This window comes from Esox lucius, chromosome 10 (genome assembly GCF_011004845.1).
Source record: "Esox lucius isolate fEsoLuc1 chromosome 10, fEsoLuc1.pri, whole genome shotgun sequence".
In the NCBI taxonomy this organism is placed as follows: Eukaryota; Metazoa; Chordata; class Actinopteri; order Esociformes; family Esocidae; genus Esox; species Esox lucius.
In genome coordinates, this window is record NC_047578.1 from 21012477 (window position 1) to 21035632 (window position 23156).

The following is a 23156-nucleotide window of genomic DNA, read 5'->3' on the forward strand; positions in this document are numbered from 1 at the left end:
CTCCTCGTGTCGAGACAATGCTACCAAAACGGTTTCCGTGTTAAGCAGAAAGTGTTCATCCAATAGAAATCCCCAGTCTGGTGGGCGTTGTCATGGTGATGCTAGCTAGCTAATCCCATGCTCAAAAATATGTAATTCATTCTCACGATCGTGTTACACTGTTACAATTAAATCAGTACTTCGGTATATATAAAAAAAAATCACAAGGAAAACTGGTCAGTATGCCACTTTCCTGTGCTTGTTGTAATGACACTTTCAGCAACCTAAGACATTGGCTCAATTCTAAGTTTTAAAAATGTCAAGAAAATAGAAACTGGATGAAACCTGACGGTAAATGAACATGACAACAGACCCACCTGTATGGTCTTGTTACAACAGATCTTTCAATATATGAATTCATGAACACCTCCCTCATGTATCAACCCAGACTTTCCCCTGGTTCAACAGTCCTTAAGGCCCTCTTCTTCTTGTGTCAATTTAGATATTTCTCATTTTGCTATTGGACCTTCACCTACTGTAATTGAAACAACTCCTGAGCTCCCCTCTCCTCTCGTTTGTGTCAATCAGGACTTTCCTCTGCTCCGATTGGACAACGTGGTGGATGACCAGTCAAACATCGTGGGTTTCTCCATGCTTAACAGCAGCCATCCCTTTTACCTAGAGTTCATCAGGAGTCTTAACCTGTCCTGGAGGGAGGGTTGTGACCTCAGCCCATACCCCGGCCCTGCGGTGAGAACCAAACACCTTGTATGTTGCTGAACTCATACGATATCACTGTTACCCACACACCTTTTCGCTCATATACCATCAATCAAATACTCTGCTTCCATCAATGTAACAAAGTTTGTAAGTTACTGCACTGTTTAATGAGTAGTCTTACTGTTCTTGTGTACATACTGTGAAATGAATACTCATATAGCATTGTCCTCATACACTTTCTCGTTCTGCTGCTTTTATCATTTCACTCATATACTACGACTTACCACTCACGTACGTCAGCCAAGTTCTTTTTCTCTCATCAGTATTCTCATATTCTGTTAACCCTACTCTCAACTATGATCAGTTATTCTCTTAAAAATGTATGTTGGTTCTTCAACCCTGACGAAGGCACGTTGAAATGCTGGGACTAGTCTATATTTTGTAAGTTATAATGATATATTTTATAGTATGGACACGTGACGTCCAATTTGTCTTGTTGTCATACATTCTCCCTCGTATAGTTATGCGTACGCGCATTGCCACCAATTTACTTTTAGAAAACTAGGTCACATACGGACTGTATCAGTACATTGTCAAGCTGCCAGTCATAGTACACAGATCATTCTGTCACGCGCAATCTACATGTTTCACAACCTGTCAGGTTGACTGATGACTGGCCATATGTCCATAATGCTTAACGTTCCTATTGAATCGCAGTGCTTGGGCAAAGACCAGGGAAAACGCCACCTTGTTGAGTAACATTCCATCTATCTAAACACTTCTCACTCTCTCTTCCTCTTCCTGCCTGTATCTCTCTCCATCTCCGTCTCCCCAATCTCTGCCATTGTGCAACTATCCCGTCTATTTCTATTTCATTCCCATGCCTCTTTCCTTCTCTCTCCGTCTGAACGTTTGTATAAACGTTTCTCTTTCTCACCCCCCCCCGGCCTCCCCCCCCCCCGCCTCCCTCCCCCCTCTCCCTCCCGTCCCTCCCCCAGCTGTCGTCGGCGCTCATGTTTGATGCGGTGCACGTGGTGGTGGGGGCGGTCCGGGAGCTGAACAGGAGTCAGGAGATCGGAGTGAAGCCGCTGAGCTGCACCTCTCCTCAGATTTGGCAGCACGGAACCAGCCTGATGAATTACCTGCGCATGGTACCTGTTCCATCCCTGCCCCGACTCCCTCCCCTTTCAAATATTTGTTTTAAACACACAGATGGGCCGAAATAGGTCTTTCTCCACAAAATCATTGGCTGTGTTTTTCCAGTTTTTTCTATTAATATGGACATGGAATCCAAAGTAAATACTGATGAAAAACTGTAAACAGGACAGAAAGAATTGTGACAACCAAGACAGCTGAGAACCATATTGCTGTTCAAACATTGACTCAAAGTTGTCCCAACAAAGTCTTAACACGGTCCTAAAACCATGCCCAAAGCTGTCCGAACACTATCAGTGATCTCACAAAATGTTCAACACTCTCTCAATGCTGTTTCAACACTGTATAAACACTATTTCAACACTGTCTCAATGCTGTTTCAACACTGTATAAACACTATTTCAACACTGTCTCAATGCTGTTTCAACACTGTCTAAACATTATTTCAACACTGTCTCAATACTGTTTCAACATCGTCTTAACAAAGTCACACTGTTTCAATGCTTTCCCAACACTGGCCCAACACTGTCTCAACACTTGCCCAACGCTGTCTCAACACAGTCTCATTGCTGTCCCAACTAGCCCACATTGTATTTGAATATAGTTGCTTTTGCCAAAATGCTGTGATCTACTCCCAGGCAACAATGTAGTCTAATTAGCCCCATGCTAAGTTAAAAGATTGTATCTGGCATGGTAGCAAGCAGTCCCTACTAGCCTTGCTTTCCAGTTCTGCATTAGTCATCGGCACAAGCCTGGTGTTCTTCTGCCATACAGTCATTTAACGTAGTTAAATATAAAAAACCTCAGGTGCCGATAAGTCCCCTGCCTGGATAAAACGTTGGCTCCCTTCGGTCACAATGAACTGCAGAATTTACAAGGGTTGCCGGGCAAATCCATTTAAATGCTGCACATTTGCCGGATGAATGACATATCAGCTCATGGGCTGAAAGTGATTTGATTGTTCGGTTCATAAAGTGAATTCTGAATTGACTGAGGTGGATTGGGATTGACCCTGACCCAACCAGTAACTAGTGGATGCTTGAAGCGCTTTCTAACAACCTTCCTGTCAATTTGGGGGATTTGACGCTTTCCCCTGTTGCCACGTCCTACTGAAGGAGTTCTGTGAGTGTTGACGGTGAACCTTCGTTATTTTCTCTTATCTGAGCCTGCCACTACCAATCCTACCCGCGTTTTTTTTCTCTCCGCATCTTTCCCGGCCTCCGACGATGCATCATTCCATCATTCCCAGAGTCTTCAGCATCCCTCCTCCCGTCGTTCCTCGTTTGGGCTTGTTTCGTTCATCCCCTCTTTCAGGGTGTAATTCATCCAAAGTCTCTCTCTCTTTTCACGCGTTTCCTTCTGTCTCTCTGCCTGCCTTTTGTTTTAGCCATACATCTTATCTGTCTCCATCGCCACTGTCAGCCGTATAATATACTGCAGCCGAGCCTAGCTATCGTCAGTCTGTTTGTCTGGGTGGAAAATCGTTGTCTCTGTTTGTCAGTCCCTCCCCCGTTATTTCCCCCCCATTTGTCGATCTCCCCGTCTCTGGCTCCTCCAATTAATGAATTAATGATCCCGTCTTCAGGCGACTATGCGAGAATAAGAGCTATAAACGGCATAACCAGTCGACGCGTCATCGTACCACACCATTTAATGGTTAAAAAATGTGTCAACAACATTTTGGCTGCAAAAGTGCTATTCCTTTTCCTTTTTTTTTTGTTGTCTTCTTTTGGGGTGCCATTTCTTTCTGAGCACTACAGTTTCTGTCCGACATCTAATCATGTGAAAATGACGTATAGAAATACTGAACGAGAAACAGCTGTCAGCTGACCACCCTGGATATAATAGCGGTAGCCTGGAGTGGGAGTAACTCATCAATGTCATCAATGAACCATCAAATGCAAACCTCATGTCTGCCTACAAACTGACAAAGACTAGAGTTTGTCTGTCTGCCCTTTGTTACCCATCTCTCTCTTATTCTATTTCGTTCTATCTCTGTCGCTGTCTTTCTGCACCTCTCCGTCTTCATCTTTCTTTCTCTCTCTCCCTCAGGTGGAGTATGACGGATTGACCGGCAGAGTAGAGTTCAACAGCAAAGGTCAGAGGACAAACTACACCCTAAGGATCCTAGAGAAGCACCGTGGAGGTCATAAAGAGGTCAGTTGGTTAAGTGGCCATAGGTTCAAATGTCATCTTCTCCCAGGGTCACTGTGGGGTTGGGGTTGGATGGCTCTATTTATGAGTCGCTTTGACAAGCGTTGGATGGGTTGGAAAAAATAAATTCTGACCAATACAAACATATTCATCATGGCTTAAACCAGATTCTATATCTGTCCTTCCTTCCTTCCTCCCAATCCAATGTTTCTTCATTCATTTGTGAACCCTGTGTATAGATTGGGATCTGGTACTCTAATAACACGTTGGCGATGAACTCCACCTCTCTGGACATCAACATGTCGGAGACGCTGGCGAACAAGACACTCATCGTGACCACAATATTGGTAAAGTCACTATGGCATCGCTTATTTGATGTGGAAACTGTTGGTTCTATGACTGATATGTTTTGTTGACAAACAGCATTTTTAAGGCATTTTTAAGATGAATGAATATTAGTTCTAGATCTGATGAAATACTAAAAGAAAAGTACTATCACGTTTAATGGCTGATAAGGTAATGGCTAATGGGCTTGTTTAAAGACCTTAAGTTTAAACTCTTATGGACAACACAATTTCTTCAGGGCTCAAAAAAAAACTCTGTGCTCAAAGGTACAATACATGTAAATGTTGGTAAGCGCACGCGTGAAGTGAAAATTTAGTCCTTACTAAAGTTTTCTACAGAATTAATTCCCTATATCAATTTTAATCAAGAGGTTCAGCGACTGTTGTTAGGACTATGGACATTTACTGTGTTTAAGAATATGATAAGAAAAAAACATAAAGCCTGTGTTGTATCAGCATTTGTCACAAAGAGCTTAATTAATACCCAACCTTAAACCCCTGAGAACAAGGGCTGCAGATGCAAAAGCACAGCAGCTAGAAAAAACTCCCTAGGTGACCAGAATCCATGAAGCAACGACCTAGTCCTGGTGAATGACATGAAAAAGAAATCTAGATAGGAACCAGGCTCCACTGACTTCGAATTCCAGTGCGTGTAGGACCTTTTGCTGTCCTTTTACTGCAGGAGAACCCGTACGTGATGCGCAAGTCCAACTACCAGGAGTACCAGGGAAACGACCGCTACGAGGGCTTCTGCGTGGACATGCTCAGAGAGCTGGCGGACATGCTCAAGTTCTCCTTCCGGATCAAGCTTGTGGACGACGGGCTGTACGGGGCACCCGAGCCAAATGGCTCCTGGACCGGCATGGTGGGAGAGCTCATCAACAGAGTAAGAAAATGCACACGTCCGCAAGCAAACACACACACACAGACCTCTATGTGACTGTAAAAGCTGATCAACAAGGCGTGTTGTAAATCAATTAAAGTCCAAGATAAACGCCGCCGCGGCTAACAAGACGCCTGGTATGGATTCGCTCTTGTGGTTCTCAGCTCCTCACTACAATATGAATACAATCCTTTCAAATTGGGACGTTTCGTTGGTTAAATGAATCAGGTGTTAATGCTGGGATTGAACAAAAACCTGCTGCACTGTTATGACATGGGTTGATGACCGCTGACATTCAGATCTCTAGCTATGCAATAATCAGCGTGCTAATTGGCAACGTGGCAACCTGTCTCCTTAATTAACAACAACTGCTTCGCTGTGTCACAGTGTAAAGTTGAAGCCTTCTCCACCTACTGTTCATTTTGGTTTATTTTGAGTCGACTCAAGAGTGTGAAACTTAACGCTCCCGTCAATGTTCCCCTCCGCGACAGCAGCTGACACAGCAAAATGGACTGGAACCTGCCAGGCACTTAATGCTCCTTTAACTGCACTTGCCAAAATGACAACCACAGCGTCTACCCCTTACTCGTTTCTTTTCCCTTTCAAAACAGCAAGGGATATTTTCGACTGCAACGCCAGACCCGCTCGTCACTTCCACGTCCCTAGTAGTTGCCATAACAACTTTTCGAGCTAATGTTGCCGCAACTAAAAACGGCGTGAAGCTGTCCGTGTGATTGCCGGGCCTTTCTCGACTCTCGATAGCGCCTAATATTGCGGTTCCTGATAATGATAATGATGATGATAATGATGATGGAATCCATAATGACCTTATTTTGCCCCTATGCGTGGGGCTGCCAGGGCATTGAGGCCGTGCAAGACCCAACCAAGTTGTTAAGAGGCTAATCAAGACTCCTTCTCCGTCGCTAATTATACAGCGGTGCGGCCCACCAGCCCTCCGGCGTGGGTTTTGGCGCTCGCGTACGCGTGCACGCCCTTGAGTGGAGTGAATACACTCTTGGTGTCAGATCATTGAAAGATAATCTAATGGATGTGCGGAGTGAGCCCTCACACACGCGCACACCCACGCACACCAAAGTCAATGAAAACACTTTTGAATAAGAAAGCTTAACACAATTTGCACACGTGGCTGCGTGCACACACAAAGCAAGTTATGTAAATTCCATAAAACACTTTTGAATGAGCTTACTTACTTAATGAAATGCACACACACACACACACAGACACACAGACTCAGACTTCCCCATTCTCTCCCCCTTCTCTCCTGAATCTACTGCTTCCTGATGTAAGTGGGTGAAACTCATTAATGAGTCTGTCCCTCGTTAATCAATTAAGCTCTAATTAAGGAACAGAGAGGTGTCTGGGGTGGACTCTGTGTCCTTTATGGTGGCTCCCTGGCCTCCTCTTCCTTTCTGCGTCCCCCTCCTCTCCCTCTACAGAGTCTAAACGCACCCGCTGCTCAGCTCTTATATGTCAAGACTGTCCAGGTCTTCCTGGATAACCCCTATTGACCCCCTTTTCCCCCCCGTCCCTCTCAATCTCTCTGTTCTCTCTCCAACCCCCCTCACCCCTTCTGTTTCTGTCTCTGTTCATCTTCTCCTCTCCCTCTCTGTTGTTTTTTCTCTCCCTCGCTCGGCCTCCCACCACTCTCGCGCTGTCTTTATCTCCCTCTTTTCCGTCCCCTTTTCTACCGCTCACCCCTCCCCCTGTCTACGTCTCCCCCCCCCCCGCCCCCCCTCCCCCACCTCTCTTGCAGAAAGCAGACTTGGCGGTAGCCGGCTTCACCATCACCTCAGAGAGAGAGAAGGTCATAGATTTCTCCAAACCTTTCATGTCTCTGGGCATCAGCATCCTGTACAGAGTCCATTTGGTAAGGCCACCACGGAGACAAACCCATTTAGCTCTGATTTATCTCTATGGGCAAGGCACTGTCATTGTTAGGGAGTGGGCCACTGCCCTACTGTGTTGTACCGTGCTTTTCCACTGTGGGAGCTGGCACTGCTCTTTAGTCAGTGCCCACTATGAAAATGCCATTTCCCCTTAGTAAGACGTGAGTAAAACACAAGTAAAACACCAATAAAAGATCAGTAAAACACCAGTGCTAAAAGCCACTGAAAGCCCCGGGCCGTTTTGAACATTGTTCGCGAAATGGCTTAGTTGTTAGTACCTCAGGTAACCTCAGTGTTTACACTGTTAAAAGACAATCATAAAATGTGTTACGTGCCATTATTAAATTGTTTGGTATTCAAGTAATCAAGCATATATTCAAACTGTCATCATGACTGTTTGTAAGCAGACCCTAAAATAGTTGTTGCCCCACTGGATTAAACTATAAATTATAATATGAACAACAAAGAAACGAATAAGCCACTTTTCATTCTTCCATCCCCCAAGGGTTTACAGAAAAACTGTTAGCATTCACATTTTTCAAGCTGTTGTAGGTTGTAGCCACACTGAATGGCTTTATGTTTCTTACTGTTTCATGCATTGTTCCGTAATGAGTATCACCCTACACTCACATTGCCCTCTCTGTAATGAAATGCCAGTGCTCTGCCCCCTTGTGTTTGAAGCGTGAACTGCGGCATCTGGAATTATTGTCCGTGAACAATGTTTGTCCTTCCAATCAGGGACGGAAACCTGGCTATTTCTCCTTTCTGGACCCATTCTCTCCGGCCGTGTGGCTCTTTATGCTGCTGGCTTACCTGGCTGTCAGTTGCGTACTCTTCCTTGCTGCCAGGTAAATAACTAACAGTGCCTCACTGGGACATGACATCTATCCCAACTACACTCTAGAAAACAGAACGTCAGCAACAGTTCCCAGTCAAGTCCCTAGAACAGCTGTTTTTGCAGATGCTTTTGTAAAAGAGAAAAACAGTCAACCTATAGATATTCATCCACCTGGGGACAAACTAGGGATTCTAGTAATGTGACTGACTCATTATTTAGAATAATCCGTGCTCAGCGAATCCTTTTTCACACATTCATGATTTCAGAATCATACATTGTTGGCTATATTGCAGAAGGAATATATACGTATATATATATATATATATATATATATATATATATATATATATATTTATAATTATGTCATCAACCTCCGTCCATCAATCTAAGCTCTTTCTCTCTCTCTCTGTCCTCGTCTCAGGTTGAGTCCGTACGAGTGGTACAACCCGCACCCGTGTTTGATGGGGCGCAAGGACATGCTGGAGAACCAGTACACCCTGGGCAACAGTCTGTGGTTCCCGGTGGGGGGCTTCATGCAGCAGGGCTCGGAGATCATGCCCCGCGCCCTGTCAACACGCTGCGTCTCCGGGGTCTGGTGAGTGGGTGGAACTGGGCTGTGTGGTGACGGTGTGTGTGAGTGTGTCTAGCTACTGTATCAGCCTTCACGTTACTTTCTCCTCCCCTCCTCGGCGTCAGTCTTCCACCGAGACTGCGGTTCATCAAATTAACCAGATGGCCAGTCAAATACTGATGGGAATAAAATGATACCGCAGTAATACCCCAAACCCCACCAACTGTCTCTAGTTATTTAGCTCCATCACTTTCCAATTTGTCTGGATACCGCAATGCACATGCAGTGTTCATAATGGACTTAACGACGCATGCCCTGGATTTTCTATTGTAAAAGTGGCGCAGTCTAGCCAAAACCTACAAATTGAATTGATACTTGTGTACAGGGTCATGTATGTGTCGATATGTTTCCTGATTTGAAACTTGGAATTTCACTTCCAACTGATATTTGATAGTGATTCTACTTATAAATCACGTGCATGTAAACAAGGTGTGACACATTCGTCCCAAAATGAATGGTTTAGAAATATAAAAACAGAGAACAGAAACTCCTTTGTAGGTGATCGTGTTACCTATCCTCTCCCAGGTGGGCCTTTACTCTGATCATCATCTCGTCGTACACGGCCAACCTGGCAGCCTTCCTTACAGTTCAGAGGATGGAGGTGCCCATCGAGTCCCCTGACGACCTGGCCGACCAGACCAACATCCAGTACGGGACTATCCAAGGAGGCTCCACCATGACCTTCTTCATGGTGGGAAGTGTGTTTGTTTATGTGATGAAAGGTCCTCAATAATCGAGAAAAACCTGAAAAATCCTGTGTTTGGTCGGCCCTCACTTTGAGAAGAAGCTTTATTCCATTTAAGTTAAGTTTGGGTTTAGGGTTAGAATTAGTTTTAGCAATAGGCTTAGAATTAGGGTTAAGTTTAGGCATTAAGGTTTAGGAGTTAGGTTAGGGTTAGGGTGAGGGTCATGGGCTTCAGTGACAAATGTATTGTAGTCAATCGCCGGTCCTCCCTTTTGAGTAAAACATGTGTGTGTGTTTCTGTGTATGTGTGTGGGTGTGTGTGGGTTTGTGTGTGCGAAAGAAAGAGATGTGTGCATTTGTTTCCTGTGTATTTGTTGGATTCCTGTATATTTGTTTTGGTTGCCTGTATATTTGCCTGTATATTTGTTTGGGGAGCGTGTGTATTTGTTTGTGGTGCCTCTATATTTGTTTGGGGTGTCTGTGTATTTGTTTGGGGTGCCTGTGTATTTGTTTGGGGTGCCTGTATATTTGTTTGGGGTGCCTGTATATTTGTTTGTGGTGCCTGTATATTTATTTGGGGTGCCTGTGTATTTGTTTGGGGTGCCTGTGTATTTGTTTGGGGTGCCTGTATATATTTTTGGGGTGCCTGTGTATTTGTTTGGGGTGCCTGTATATTTGTTTGGGGTGCCTGTATATATTTTTGGGGTGCCTGTGTATTTGTTTGGGGTGCCTGTGTGTTTCTGATGAGCTGCATCACAACGTACAGCGTGACCAAACGACTGTCCCTTCTGTCCCTGTCGTGGACACCCCGGACGCGGCCGTCTACAGAACTCTCGCTACCAGACCTACCAGCGCATGTGGAACTACATGCACTCCAAGCAGCCCAGTGTGTTCGTGAAGAGCACCGAGGAGGGCATCGCCCGGGTGGTCAACTCCAAGTACGCCTTTCTCCTGGAGAGCACCATGAACGAGTACCACCGCCGGCTCAACTGCAACCTCACCCAGATCGGGGGCCTGCTGGACACCAAGGGCTACGGCATCGGCATGCCTCTGGGTGAGCTGACACAGCGGGGGGGGGGGGGTTGTTGGTTGGGGAGACATCGGAGTACCGGCCCTTATTTGGTGTTTCTCCATTTATCTTATCATGTTATTACGCCAGGGGTTTATAACACACACACACACACCTTGCTCTCTCATTTCACTTTGCTGATCGAAATAAATGTAACCTTTCATGTTCTCGCTGGAGGCCCAGTTTAACATCAAGCCCACATGGTTCAGATTGATTCCCGGCTACATATTGCAGCCTCCGGTAAAATGACCATACGGGTCATTCTGTTTAACCCTGCCGCCACATTGCTCTTATTCGCCTCTCTCATCTCTCTCATCTGTTTAGCCCCCTAATCCATCATCAAACAGTTCCATTCCATGGAAGGTTTATTTCAGAGAATTCCCTTAATTTCCCAATATTGGGCATCGGGGACATTTCTCTGAAGGACTGGCCAAGGATGATTTCCAAATGTTTATTTATTTATTTTCATATATCAACATGTCTTTACATAGCTCTTCAGCCAGAAGGTGAGAAATAACCCATCGCCCACTTAAAAAAAATAATAACTGTCACCATTTCTACCGTAGCTTCCTTGCCTAGTTGTTACAAGAGCTGGAGTTTGTTTCAACTGTTGACTTACGAACAGACTTGTATCCTTGTTTTTTCTGGAATATGTCTCTATTTGACTCCAGCTAGTGTACCTGTGCAAGTGCTTCCGTCTTCCCTATTAACCAGGGGTGGAATTGGGGTGAAAGGAACAGACTTTGGCAAAGTGAATTTCTCAGCTGCGCATTTTGACATTTGACATTCTTTAGCTTTGTTAGCGAGGTTCCATCTGTGGTTCCCACGGTGATTTCTTCCCGTTCCACCGCGGCTAACTAACCTATTAGTATTATAACAGTAGTTCTGGCGGGTCTACCTTGCAGCTTGTGACTTACATTGATAATTGGTTTTTGTTGCATTGAGAAAGCAGCATGGCAGCCAACCTCTAAGGTTACAGTTGGCTCACATGTAGGGCAGAGTCCCAATTATCAGTTTTCTCTCTGTGTCTCTGGCCGTCTCTCACACTCACACCCTCTTCTTTTCTCTCCCTCCGTCGCTTCATTCTCCAACTCTTTGCTAAGCCCTCTCTACTCCCAATCCCTTCCTTTCTTTCTCGCTCTGTTCTGATTCGATTCAATTCGACGAACTTAATTGGCACGATAACTCACAATCTTTTATTGCCAGGCAAGGACACAGGAAGTGAAATCAATAATGAGGACTTTATGATACACAATGAATAGTAAACACAATTAACAAACAGTAATATGGTTCTCTCTTTCATTTTCTCCCTCCCTCGCTCCCCATGTCCCACAGGCTCACCGTATAAAGAGGAGATTACACTGGGGGTCTTACAGTTGGCAGAGAACAACAGGCTGGAGATCCTGAAAAGGAGGTGGTGGGAGGGGGGGCAGTGCCCTAAAGAGGAGGACCACCGAGCCAAAGGTTAGTCTGGTACTGACTGGGGCAGGCATTTCCATTTTTTTAAACAGTAAGTTAGTTAAATGGCGTTAATGTTAGAAGATTAATAAGTGATACATTGGTATACACAGTCCTCTATTGACAGAGCAAGGCTCAACACTGTTTCAAAATAGTATAAATAAAAAAAAAGAAAAGGCCCTTACATATCCAAATGCAAATTTATGGGATAAAAGGTAATTAGACATTGCGTCATGCAATTTACAATTAAAACTGAACATTACCTGTAACTTTGCTAGGTTATACATTCTGAGACTACTAAGCCACAAAACAATGACTGCACCTCAGAAGGCAGCACAAGGTTAAATAATCCCTATTACCTAATTATTACTTACAGATTCATTACACTGTTCACATTCATTTCTTTGCATGAAAGTAAAACTTCTGTTTCATAGAACGTTAGGCTACACTTTCCATACTTTGTCCATTAACCTATTTTAATCTATCTGCAATTTATTGCCAAACGTTCCTCGCTTCAGATTGCCAGTTATCCTTGGTGATGACTGATGATATAGCAACAGTTTTTGGGCAAACCTGTCTCTTCAAAAGCAGTTAACGGTTTGGGCATAAATGGTGATCTAACATAGCGTGACATAAGCCAAAAGCAAAAAAAACTATTCATTTTGACCCCTCTTCTAATTGCTACCGTGAACAGGAACTTGGAGAGAACACAGAATGAGGCAAAAGGTTTATTAATCAGCTGTGTGAAATAAAAAAAATAAAAAAACATGTGCATCTGGGAGGCTCCAGGACAGAGCTTAGGAAAGCCTGAGGTAGGAAACACACACCGTTTCCATTCAGGAGCAGGTCTCCATCATGATTCTCGTCTTGTGGCTCGTCTAAAACATTTACACAGACACCTACGGACACCTGCATTCATCTCTTTAACGAGCACTCAGGACTCCCAGGCGCCATCATTTGATCATTACCATTAAAATCAATGCTAATTGTTAAAGGTAATTTTTTTCCAACCCAAGTCCTATGCAGTCCCATTAGAATTGCCCATTACTAATGTACACCGTGGCAATTACATGACATACTCAATTACATTACATACTGTATAAACATTTCATTATGTACTAGCAAGCACTTGTTTCTTCGGTACTCGTAAAGGAAAAACATTTATTTTTTTGTATCACAGAATAGTAGAACCAATTGAATTGGCAAATGTAGCCCATTCTATTCTCATTATAATGACTCACAGCTAAAAATTCAATTTGCGTTAGATATCTGTGTTTTAGATCTAATAATTGTAGTTATGTGTCGGTGAATATGTGTTTCATTATGGCCCATCACCAAGAGCAAATCTCATTTGGAACATTTTGTTTATTAGTGATATAATTGCCACATTTAACCCGGGGGATCTAAGTGTTTACTAGCGCGGCAAATAGCTTAGCTGTTAGAGTGTCTGTCCAGTAACCGAAATGTTGCTTGATTGAATCCCGAAACAGCAAGGTAAACAATCTGTTGTTCCTTTGGCAAAGTAGTTAATCCTAATTGCTCCGACTAAGCACGTCTGCTGAAATGTAGAATGTCTACACGGTGTGCGTGGACATTTTGGGGTTATGTTTTTGCCGTGCCTGTGTGCCAAAATGTTTCCATATTTGCGTTTCTGCAATCTCATTTTGACATCTGCTACCTCTTTTCCCATTAAAAATAGGTAGCTTGAAGCAACAGACAGGATGATTAATAAGCAGAAGTACCACACTAGATGCCACTAAGGCACAGGCCGCGTCCCAAATTGCGCCATTGTTCCCTGTAGAGTGCACACATTTTCAACCAGAGCCCAGGAACAGTGGTACGAGATATGACTGTGTTGTCCACAGGATAAATAAGTATATCCTCAGGTTAAGGCAGTTAGACTCAAGCTTTTGTTTTAATATACTCGAACATAACAAGGGCAGTTTCTCAGACCACCCTTGTGAGATGTTTCCGTGTTTTTTCTATGTTGAATATTTTGTCTTAAACATAGAACAGGATATGTTAAGGTGATTCTTCTGGTTGATTTGCTGATTATGTCAGTGTGAATGCAGTCTTATGGAACACATACAGACTCACCCTGCCTCTCTCTGTGTCTGTGGAACATTATGGCCTACAAGGTTCATAGAGGTTTAGTCTCCCTAAAGATTAGTACAGAGAGAAATAGGAGGACCTTGTGATCCTGCAGAGGACTTACTGTACACATGTTTTTGTGTACAGTAAGTAGCTGTACTTTCACATATGTCTAAGTTCAATAGGAAAGGCTTTTTTACTTTTGTTTGGTTAAGATACAGTGGGGAGAACAAGTATTTGATACACTGCCGATTTTGCAGGTTTTCCTACTTACAAAGCATGTAAAGGTCTGTAATTTTTATCATAGGTACACTTCAACTGTGAGAGATGGAATCTAAAACAAAAGTCCAGAAAATCACATTGTATGATTTTTAAATAATTAATTAGCATTTTATTGTATGACATAAGTATTTGATCACCTACCAACAAGTAAGAATTACATCTCTCACAGACCTGTTAGTTTTTCTTAAAGAAGCCATCCTGTTCTCCACTCATTACCTGTATTAACTGCACCTGTTTGAACTCGTTACCTATATAAAAGACACCTGTCCACACACTCAATCAAACAGACTCCAACCTCTCCACAATGGCCAAGACCAGAGAGCTGTGTAAGGACATCAGGGATAAAATTATAGACCTGCACAAGACTGGGATGGGCTACAGGACAATAGGCAAGCAGCTTGGTGAGAAGGCAGCAACTGTTGGCGCAATTATTAGAAAATGGAAGAAGTTCAAGATGACGGTCAATCTCCCTCTGTCTGGGGCTCCATGCAAGATCTCACCTCGTGGGGCATCAATTATCATGTGGAAGGTGAGGGATCAGCCCAGAACTACACGGCAGGACCTGGTCAATGACCTGAAGAGAGCTGGGACCACAGTCTCAAAGAAAACCATTAGTAACACACTACGCCATCATGGATTAAAAGGAGGATGGATGGGGCCATGTATCACGAGATCTTGGCCAATAATCTCCTTCCCTCAGTAAGAGCATTGAAGATGGGTCGTGGCTGGGTCTTCCAGCATGACAACGACCCGAAACACACAGCCAGGGCAACTAAGGAGTGGCTCCGTAAGAAGCATCTCAGGGTTCTGGAGTGGCCTAGCCAGTCTCCAGACCTGAACCCAATAGAAAATCTTTACATCTGTGCAGTGCGTTGTGCATAGATTTGGTAAAGAGGTGAAACTTCACCCAAACAATGGCAATATCATGGAAACACATGGGGGGAAAGATGTTGTGGGCAAAAGACTGTAAATCTCCACAATATCCCTCAGCAAAATAAAACTACATTTTGGCTGTTATTTGTATTGCAGCTTTTTATCTAGAAGCTAGTTTGACTCCAACTGTCCGTTCCTGTATGCTACCTGCTTATACAAACGGGAATAGCATTTGCAGCATTTTCAGCTTTTGTAAAACGTATTGCTGGCATCAAATTCTAAAGGGGCATATATTTTCTGCCCCAAAAACAAATATTCTCAGATTCAACATATGATATGTTGTCTTTGTACTATTCTCATTTCAATGTAGGTATTAAATGATTTGCACATCATTGCATTCTGTTTTTATATACATTTTACACAGCGTACATAACTTTTCTGGAGACAGTTGCGGAGCTGTAACATTAATGAATCGTGACAGATTTGACAAACATTCACTTTGATAGGTCAGCGTTATTGTCTCTGTGTCAATGACAGCGTCCATCTTCTAGCCCGCGCGGTCTGTGTTCCTTTGACCTCTTTAGCGCGTCTATGTGCGCGCGTGCACCTCCTGGCTTGTCTGTGTGCACGTGCAAGTTCCCTCAGTCAACCATGACCATAGACCCCCTGACTGTAATAAAAATGTTCCTCCCCAGGTCTGGGCATGGAGAACATCGGAGGTATCTTCGTGGTCTTGATCTGCGGCCTCATCATAGCCGTATTTGTGGCCATCATGGAGTTTTTATGGTCCACCCGCCGCTCCCCGGAGACAGAAGAGGTACGCCCTCACTCCTGCCCCAGCCGAAACCACAGACACCCTCCAGTAGGTTACTATGGCGACGTGCCCCCCTCCCGGCAGCTTGCGTGCTCTCTCTCTCCTCTCTTTCTCATGGTGTGTAGTGCAGTGAGTGTTGTGCTTTGGTGCCGTCGTGTTGATGTGTAAATGGCTGCAAGCAAGCAGAGAGTGTTTGCCGATGTCTTTTTTCGTTTCTCCCTCTCTCCCTCGTCTTTACATTTCTCTCTCTCACTCTAAGCTGTCTGAGATTTAGTTCCCTTCCTCTCCCCTGTCTCGCACTGCCCCCCCCCCCCCCCCCCCCCCCCGCTCCTCAGTCTCTCTTTTGTGTTTTGTGTTGGTCATTGTTATTCCTCCCACTAGTCCACTGTGTTGTCTATTTCATTGTCTTTCTGGGTGAAACGATGTTTGTGACTTTCATTTGCTCCTGTTTTATCTCGTCTCGCTTGCTTTTTTGTTGTTCTGATTCCTGTCTCAGTTGTCTCTTTCTCTCCATCTTTATCTTTGTTTTGTATTTGAGATACTTTTGTAAATATGTGTTCATATACTATATGTGTTTTTGTCCTGGAATTTGTATTTTTTACTCAAATGGGTCATATTGATGCCAACAGAAATTGTGCTTCATTTACTTTTCTTATATTTTATTAAGTGATGCCACTTGAATTCATTGTTAGAATTTGTAATGCACAAATTCAGTAATTGAATCGATTAATTGAAGTTGTATTATTTCAACTTAATTGATAGACTTTTTTGTTTAGATGTAACTTTAATTAAATATGTATTTTCAATGTTTTAGTATTAGAATTGTGTTACTGTGTTTACTGTGTGCATATTCTAGTTTCTCATTTAAGGGGTCCAATTCCAATTTCAAATGTATGTTTAAATACTAGTTTTAAGCTGTTCTGCAATATCCCGGCAGTTGGTTGCCAGGAAAGTAGAACAATTAGAAATACATCAAACTTCCAGCCAATCACAAAGTGCCACAGACTATCACCTGATTTAATGAATTGTTGTCATGTCAACTGTCTTTCTGGCAGCAGAGCAGAAGCATGAGACAGAATGAACTAGTTACCAGAACTACTCTCAGAGATGTTTTGATATTTCCTTTGACAATATACCTGATAAATAACGATGTTGGTCAATGGCGCTGTATCCTGTCTGTCTGTCAACGGTAACTTTTAACCATCAGTAATACTTATATCACTAGTTATGTTAGCTAACTCATGTCAGGTAGATGAATGCCAGACAGAGTCATTTTAGGTAAATCAACAGGCCACGATAATGTTATAAGCTGCTAGTCAATTGCATTATACGTTATAACTGCATATAAACCTTATAAATGAGGATAGCTATGCCAGCAACTGTTTACCCCACACATTGTTCTGGTTCGCCAGATGTAGATTATAAGATGCAGTGTTGCGGCCAGGTTTACATTACCCCTCAGTGTCATACTGTACAGTTCAGAATTTGCACTGTTTGTTTGCAATCTGTCTGCCTGCCTGCAAATATCTGGTTTAACAGACAAATATACACTCACCTAAAGGATTATTAGGAACACCATACTAATACTGTGTTTGACCCCCTTTCGCCTTCAGAACTGCCTTAATTCTACGTGGCATTGATTCAACAAGGTGCTGAAAGCATTCTTTAGAAATGTTGGCCCATATTGATAGGATAGCATCTTGCAGTTGATGTAGATTTGTGGGATGCACATCCAGGGCATGAAGCTCCCGTTCCACCACATCCCAAAGATGCTCTATTGGGTTGGGATCTGGTGACTGTGGGGGCCATTTCAGTACAGTGAACTCATTGTCATGATCAAGAAACCAATTTGAAATGATTCGAGCTTTGTGACATGGTGCATTATCCTGCTGGAAGTAGCCATCAGAGGATGGGTACATGGTGGTCATAAAGGGATGGACATGGTCAGAAACAATGCTCAGGTAGGCTGTGGCATTTAAACGATGCCCAATTGGCACTAAGGGGCCTAAAGTGTGCCAAGAAAACATCCCCCACACCATTACACCACCACCACCAGCCTGCACAGTGGTAACAAGGCATGATGGATCCATGTTCTCATTCTGTTGACGCCAAATTCTGACCCATCTGAATGTCTCAACAGAAATCGAGACTCATCAGACCAGGCAACATTCTTCCAGTCTTCAACTGTCCAATTTTGGTGAGCTTGTGCAAATTGTAGCCTCTTTTTCCTACTTGTAGTGGAGATGAGTGGTACCCAGTGGGGTCTTCTGCTGTTGTAGCCCATCCGCCTCAAGGTTGTGCGTGTTGTGGCTTCACAAATGCTTTGCTGCAAACCTCGGTTGTAACGAGTGGTTATTTCAGTTAAAGTTGCTCTTCTAACAGCTTGAATCAGTCGGCCCATTCTCCTCTGACCTCTAGCATCAACAAGGCATTTTTGCCCACAGGACTGCCGCATACTGAATGTTTTTCCTTTTCACCCCATTCTTTGTAAACCCTTGAAATGGTTGTGCGTGAAAATCCCAGTAACTGAGCAGATTGTGAAATACTCAGACCTGCCCGTCTGGCACCAACAACCATGCCACGCTCAAAATTGCTTAAATCACCTTTATTTCCCATTCTGACATTCAGTTTGGAGTTCAGGAGATTGTCTTGACCAGGACCACACCCCTAAATGCATTGAAGCAACTGCCATGTGATTGGTTGATTAGATAATTGCATTAATGAGAAATTGAACAGTTGTTCCTAATAATCCTTTAGGTGAGTGTAGAAGACTGACACATTCAAACTTTTGATTTTAAAGTTGACAAAAGCAGAGTCTTTCTTCAATATCCTCTATCGTCTGAATATGGAATATGGTCAAGACTAATCGACTCGAAAAATACATTTTGCTTTATGTATTTTCATACAGCCTCTGGTCCATCCTCCCTTAACGTGTGTTTGGCTGAATGTGTGTGTATGGATAATTTTCCTCTACTCTTTGTGTATTCTTGGAACAGCTGCATGTATGTAAAGGGAAAATTATATAACACATCAATGACATACGGCATAAAGGTCAAGAAAGGGGAGGCCTTCCAATGGACCTGGGGCTTTTGCTGCTTACATCCTTCAACATGGACACATCTCCCATGTTGACTTCCTGGGGGGGAGGGTGGGGGGGGCAATGAGATCAGGGTCCAGCCAGAACTATGTGGTCACTCATCATCCTCAACTGCTAGAAGAGTGAGTGTTGGAAACAATCCCAAGGTCTACTCTAGTATGTCTCACGACCTCCCCCAAGTCCCATACAAGGTAAATACATCACTAAGCAGCTGAACAAAAAGTAATCCCTTATCGTCGGCTGTCGCTTTGTGGCAAATTTATTTATGCATCATTTACGTTGCCCTGCGATGAGATTGACAAGCCAAGATGGAGGCTTTGAATTATTATTTCATTATTGCTGAGACCTGCGAAAGGTGAAACAGCCCCAGGGTCACCCATGGGACATTTGTTATCGTAATTGTTTTGTCAATCATATGGAGCATCAAGCGTTGCGGTGAAACAGTAATAGAACGGCTGCACTATAACTGCGTATGTGATGTCTGAGGATGGAAACAAACGAGCGTTGGTTGTTCAAAAAAGAAACGTCTGTTGGAGACGTCTTTGTTGCGGCAGTCAGTGGACCAAGTATAACCAGTACAACTGGAGAGACGAGACCTCCGAAGAGTCCAGCCTAGTATGCAGATGCTGACAATCTTGCTTGTCTATGAGAACCTGCACACTTGCTCAGAGAGTGGGATCCATCTCTGGCTATTGTCTGGCTATTGAGACTTCGGGAGGCGGCCAAAGTCGATTCCCGTAAATCACTGAAAAATATCTGTGAATGTGTTTAAGAATCGAATGAGTGACAATGAAAAGGGTAGAGATTCTGAAATTAAAAAATAGAGTGATGCTGAAATGTTGAATAATATTCATTTATACAGTGCCCTCTGGAATGATTTCCCCCGTAACAAAATTAAGTTATTTATCAAAATTACATTGTTTCTCTCACACTCCAAATGTGAGAGAAACTGAACATTTGATGAAGTTACAACTGTTTGAGGGAAATACGACTTCTTAATCAACAATAAATATTTTTCTTGCAGAATTGTCTTGATTTTTGCCACCCGTGCTTTGATTTTGTCAAAGCACTTTGACAAGATAAGAGCACCGAATCTTCCCTTACAATGTTTTTTGGTTTAGATCATTTGTCTGGCACGTGTTTGCTTTATTTGACAGGAAAGTGTGGAAAGACAGAAGAGAGAGTTTTTGCTTAAAGACCAATGGGCAGCATTCGAACCCACGCTGCATATTATATGTTTGCCGGAGCCAGCAGTTTATACTGCTGGACCAACCAAGGTGACAGTCTTCTCCTATACATTTTGTGGGAGATCATGAAGGATCTAACACCATTAATCTATGTAGAAACTTAACAGATACTTCAGTCCTTGGTCTTCACTTGTGGACTGTGCTATTCAGCTCACCAGGTTTTCAATGGATCTGGGGACTGGAATTGCAAAAGCTTGATTCTGTGGTATTTGAGACATTTTTGAGTGGATCTGAAGGAATGCTTTGGCTCACTGCCCACCAGAATTATTGGCCGACCAGCTATAGAAGAGCATGACAGGCCATGAAAAATGTAATTGCTGATTATGAGCTTGATCTTAAGATATAAATATGAGAGAAATGTAAACCTTTATTGAGGTTCAACAAATAATTCTTAATGAAGTGCATCTACATACCTTGGGAATTGCTATAACTCTTCATATCCCCAGGCTGTTCTCCAGCACTCTGTTTTATTGCATGACACCTTCAGATAGTCCGTTATCAGCACATTCCTGTACAATATTGCTATGGTAATAAGGCAGGTTGACAAATGCAGTGAAGTAAATCATTAACTTCTCATTAAGAAGTGTCAACAAAATTAAGAAAATGTATATGTTCTTTTATTTTTTTAATTCATTCTACAATTAATTTTGAATATTGTTGGCTACAGCTTTATTACATTTCTTTCCAGTGCTATCTACTGACAAACTTCAGTAACTTTGTTGGATTTTAGCTAACCTTAAATACTTCTTCCTCTGAGTGGATTCTTAGATAGGCAAATTAGAAGACTCTTAGCCAGATTTTCCAACTACAAAAAGATTACAATGTTTGCCTCTACCATATTCAACATATTATGTTTTACAGTAAAAGTGCTTTGTGTGACTGTCAAGTGAAACTATGTCAACTTAAAGTATTGTTAAAGTTGTTTTGTTTTACTCCTAAAAGATAGAAGTAGAATAACCCTGTCATAGCTCTATCGAGGTTAGCCTGTGTACAACTCTATTTAATATTGTTCTTGTGTCTGACTGGGTTTGAACAGGGATGCAATCTCTTTAGCCCACTAAGCTATATTTACATTTAAGTAATTTCGCTCACGCCCTTATCCAGAGATTCTTAGTGTATTGTTCTCATAATTGTATTTTCATGATTATTTTGTACCCACTCAACGTAGGAATCAAACCCAAAACCTTTGTTTTGAAAGTGCCTTACTCTACCAACTGAGCTACATGGGCTGAATCCTTGTAGATAAGTCTGTGTAGCTTATACCTTTTCAAGACCCTGGCAAGGCTAATCATTGTGAGGTTAGCATGCGATAGACTGGGTTCCTTTGCAGTGTTATATAAGACTTAGCTAAGCTAAATCCTAGGCATTTGTGCGGCTCCTCTTTAAAGAGGGCAAACAGGGGGTGAAGTGTAATATAGGGTGAACCCAATTGTAGGTTGAGGAAAATTGTCACAAGCCTGACCTGCATTGGCTTTGTGGTATGCTGGAGACATGGCTTAAATCCGAATCTGTCAAAATACCACATCTTTACATGTCAAGCTAGGTCGGTCTTCACAGGCATGGGTCACCCGACCAGCTCTCTTGCTCTCATTACATTGGGTGCACACAGCTCCGTCTGCTTGTTTATCTTGTGAGTTCCAAGCCAGTCGGCTATATTAGATGTCCAAGAGGATAAGGTCAAATTGAGGTCAAAGTGGGAGGAGTTGTAACGTTTTTTGACTTTAGCTAATCACACACCAGATTTAGTACATGCAAGAGCATGCTGACACGATACCAAATTGTTTGATGCAAATCCTTCCCAAATCCAACTGATCTTACCTGTTTAGAATCTCTTATGAGTGTAGGCATGTGCATATGTCTCCTCATCCCTGCAGATTAAAGGTCTGTGTGTTCCATTTCATGCTACAGGTCCCAATCTGTCTTCACTTGATATTTTTTCTTCTGAGAAAACTATATTTATAAAATTACTTCAAAAGATTTCATATAGAATAATCAGACATCAAAACAACTAAGAGTGTCTGAATTCGGTTTATATCATTATCAGCATTGTTGTATGAACAAAAGGATATTTCGATTTTGTACAAAACCGGAAGCTCCACAGATCTGGTCCAAATGACTGACACGGGTCCTTCTCGACCTCTGGGGTGGTTGTAACTTGCTTTTATTTCTCCATTATGTCCCAGCTGAATTTATCAAATGACAGTCGTTTAAATGGGCTTTTTGCTGCAGGCACAAATATACCAAATGAGAAAGAAATAGAAGGAGAAGTAAAATAGAAACAAATATTTCACAAAAGACTACAAATACACATTGTTACAGATACAGTAAACAGTCATTGTGTATTTGTATGAACATGTTGATGGCACGTTAATGAAAACATTTGTTTAATTTAATTTAAACCACTTAAAGCTGTGGGTTTCATCAGACCCCGACCACTGGGAGCCCCCCCCCCACCCCCCACCACCCTCTTGACCTCCCTGTTGTACATTGTTGTTGTGTTATAGAATTGGTATATCTGAAACTATGCCTAAAAACATCTGACATCTGATGGAGTGTAACGTCAAAGGACAGTTGTTGTAATTCTTCATGTAGTTAGCTAATACAACTGTTGAGCGCTCATTTTCTGTTGCTTCTGCTCTGTCCTGCTGCCATGAAGTCTGTTGACATGATGATCATTAATGAGGTGATGTTGTGTTGTACTTGGTGATTGGCTGGAAAGTGTCCTAGCTCTTCAGCTTTTCCTGGGTGGAAAAGTACCAGGGTTGCCAGGCAACCTTTAATCAATTTAAACAAAATGCATTCCAATTGAAAACTCAGTTGGGATGCCTCTGAAAAATGTCTTTCTCTCTAAAATTCAAAGAGGCTTTATTCGTACGGGAAACAGTTTAAAGTAAAAAAAACAAATAACAGACAGGCTCAAGCTCTGCCT

The 23156-nt window shown here is 42.7% G+C and overlaps 1 protein-coding gene across 2 annotated transcripts in view; it reads left to right on the forward strand.

Moving 5' to 3' along the window:
* Window positions 1–23156, forward strand: part of LOC105029761 (glutamate receptor ionotropic, kainate 5) — a 94409-nt gene that overhangs the window by 64304 nt on the left and 6949 nt on the right. Inside the window, exons 8-19 of one of the 2 annotated variants that reach the window (XM_034294694.1) lie at window positions 568–729; window positions 1698–1850; window positions 3907–4011; window positions 4248–4355; window positions 5035–5238; window positions 7010–7123; window positions 7881–7990; window positions 8402–8575; window positions 9137–9302; window positions 10125–10350; window positions 11701–11829; window positions 15765–15886. In XM_034294694.1, the coding sequence (XP_034150585.1) occupies window positions 568–729; window positions 1698–1850; window positions 3907–4011; window positions 4248–4355; window positions 5035–5238; window positions 7010–7123; window positions 7881–7990; window positions 8402–8575; window positions 9137–9302; window positions 10125–10350; window positions 11701–11829; window positions 15765–15886 (1773 nt within the window). Of the gene's footprint in view, window positions 1–567; window positions 748–1697; window positions 1851–3906; window positions 4012–4247; window positions 4356–5034; window positions 5239–7009; window positions 7124–7880; window positions 7991–8401; window positions 8576–9136; window positions 9303–10124; window positions 10351–11700; window positions 11830–15764; window positions 15932–23156 lie in introns of both variants that reach the window. The other variant, XM_029122863.2, reaches the window with a different exon arrangement.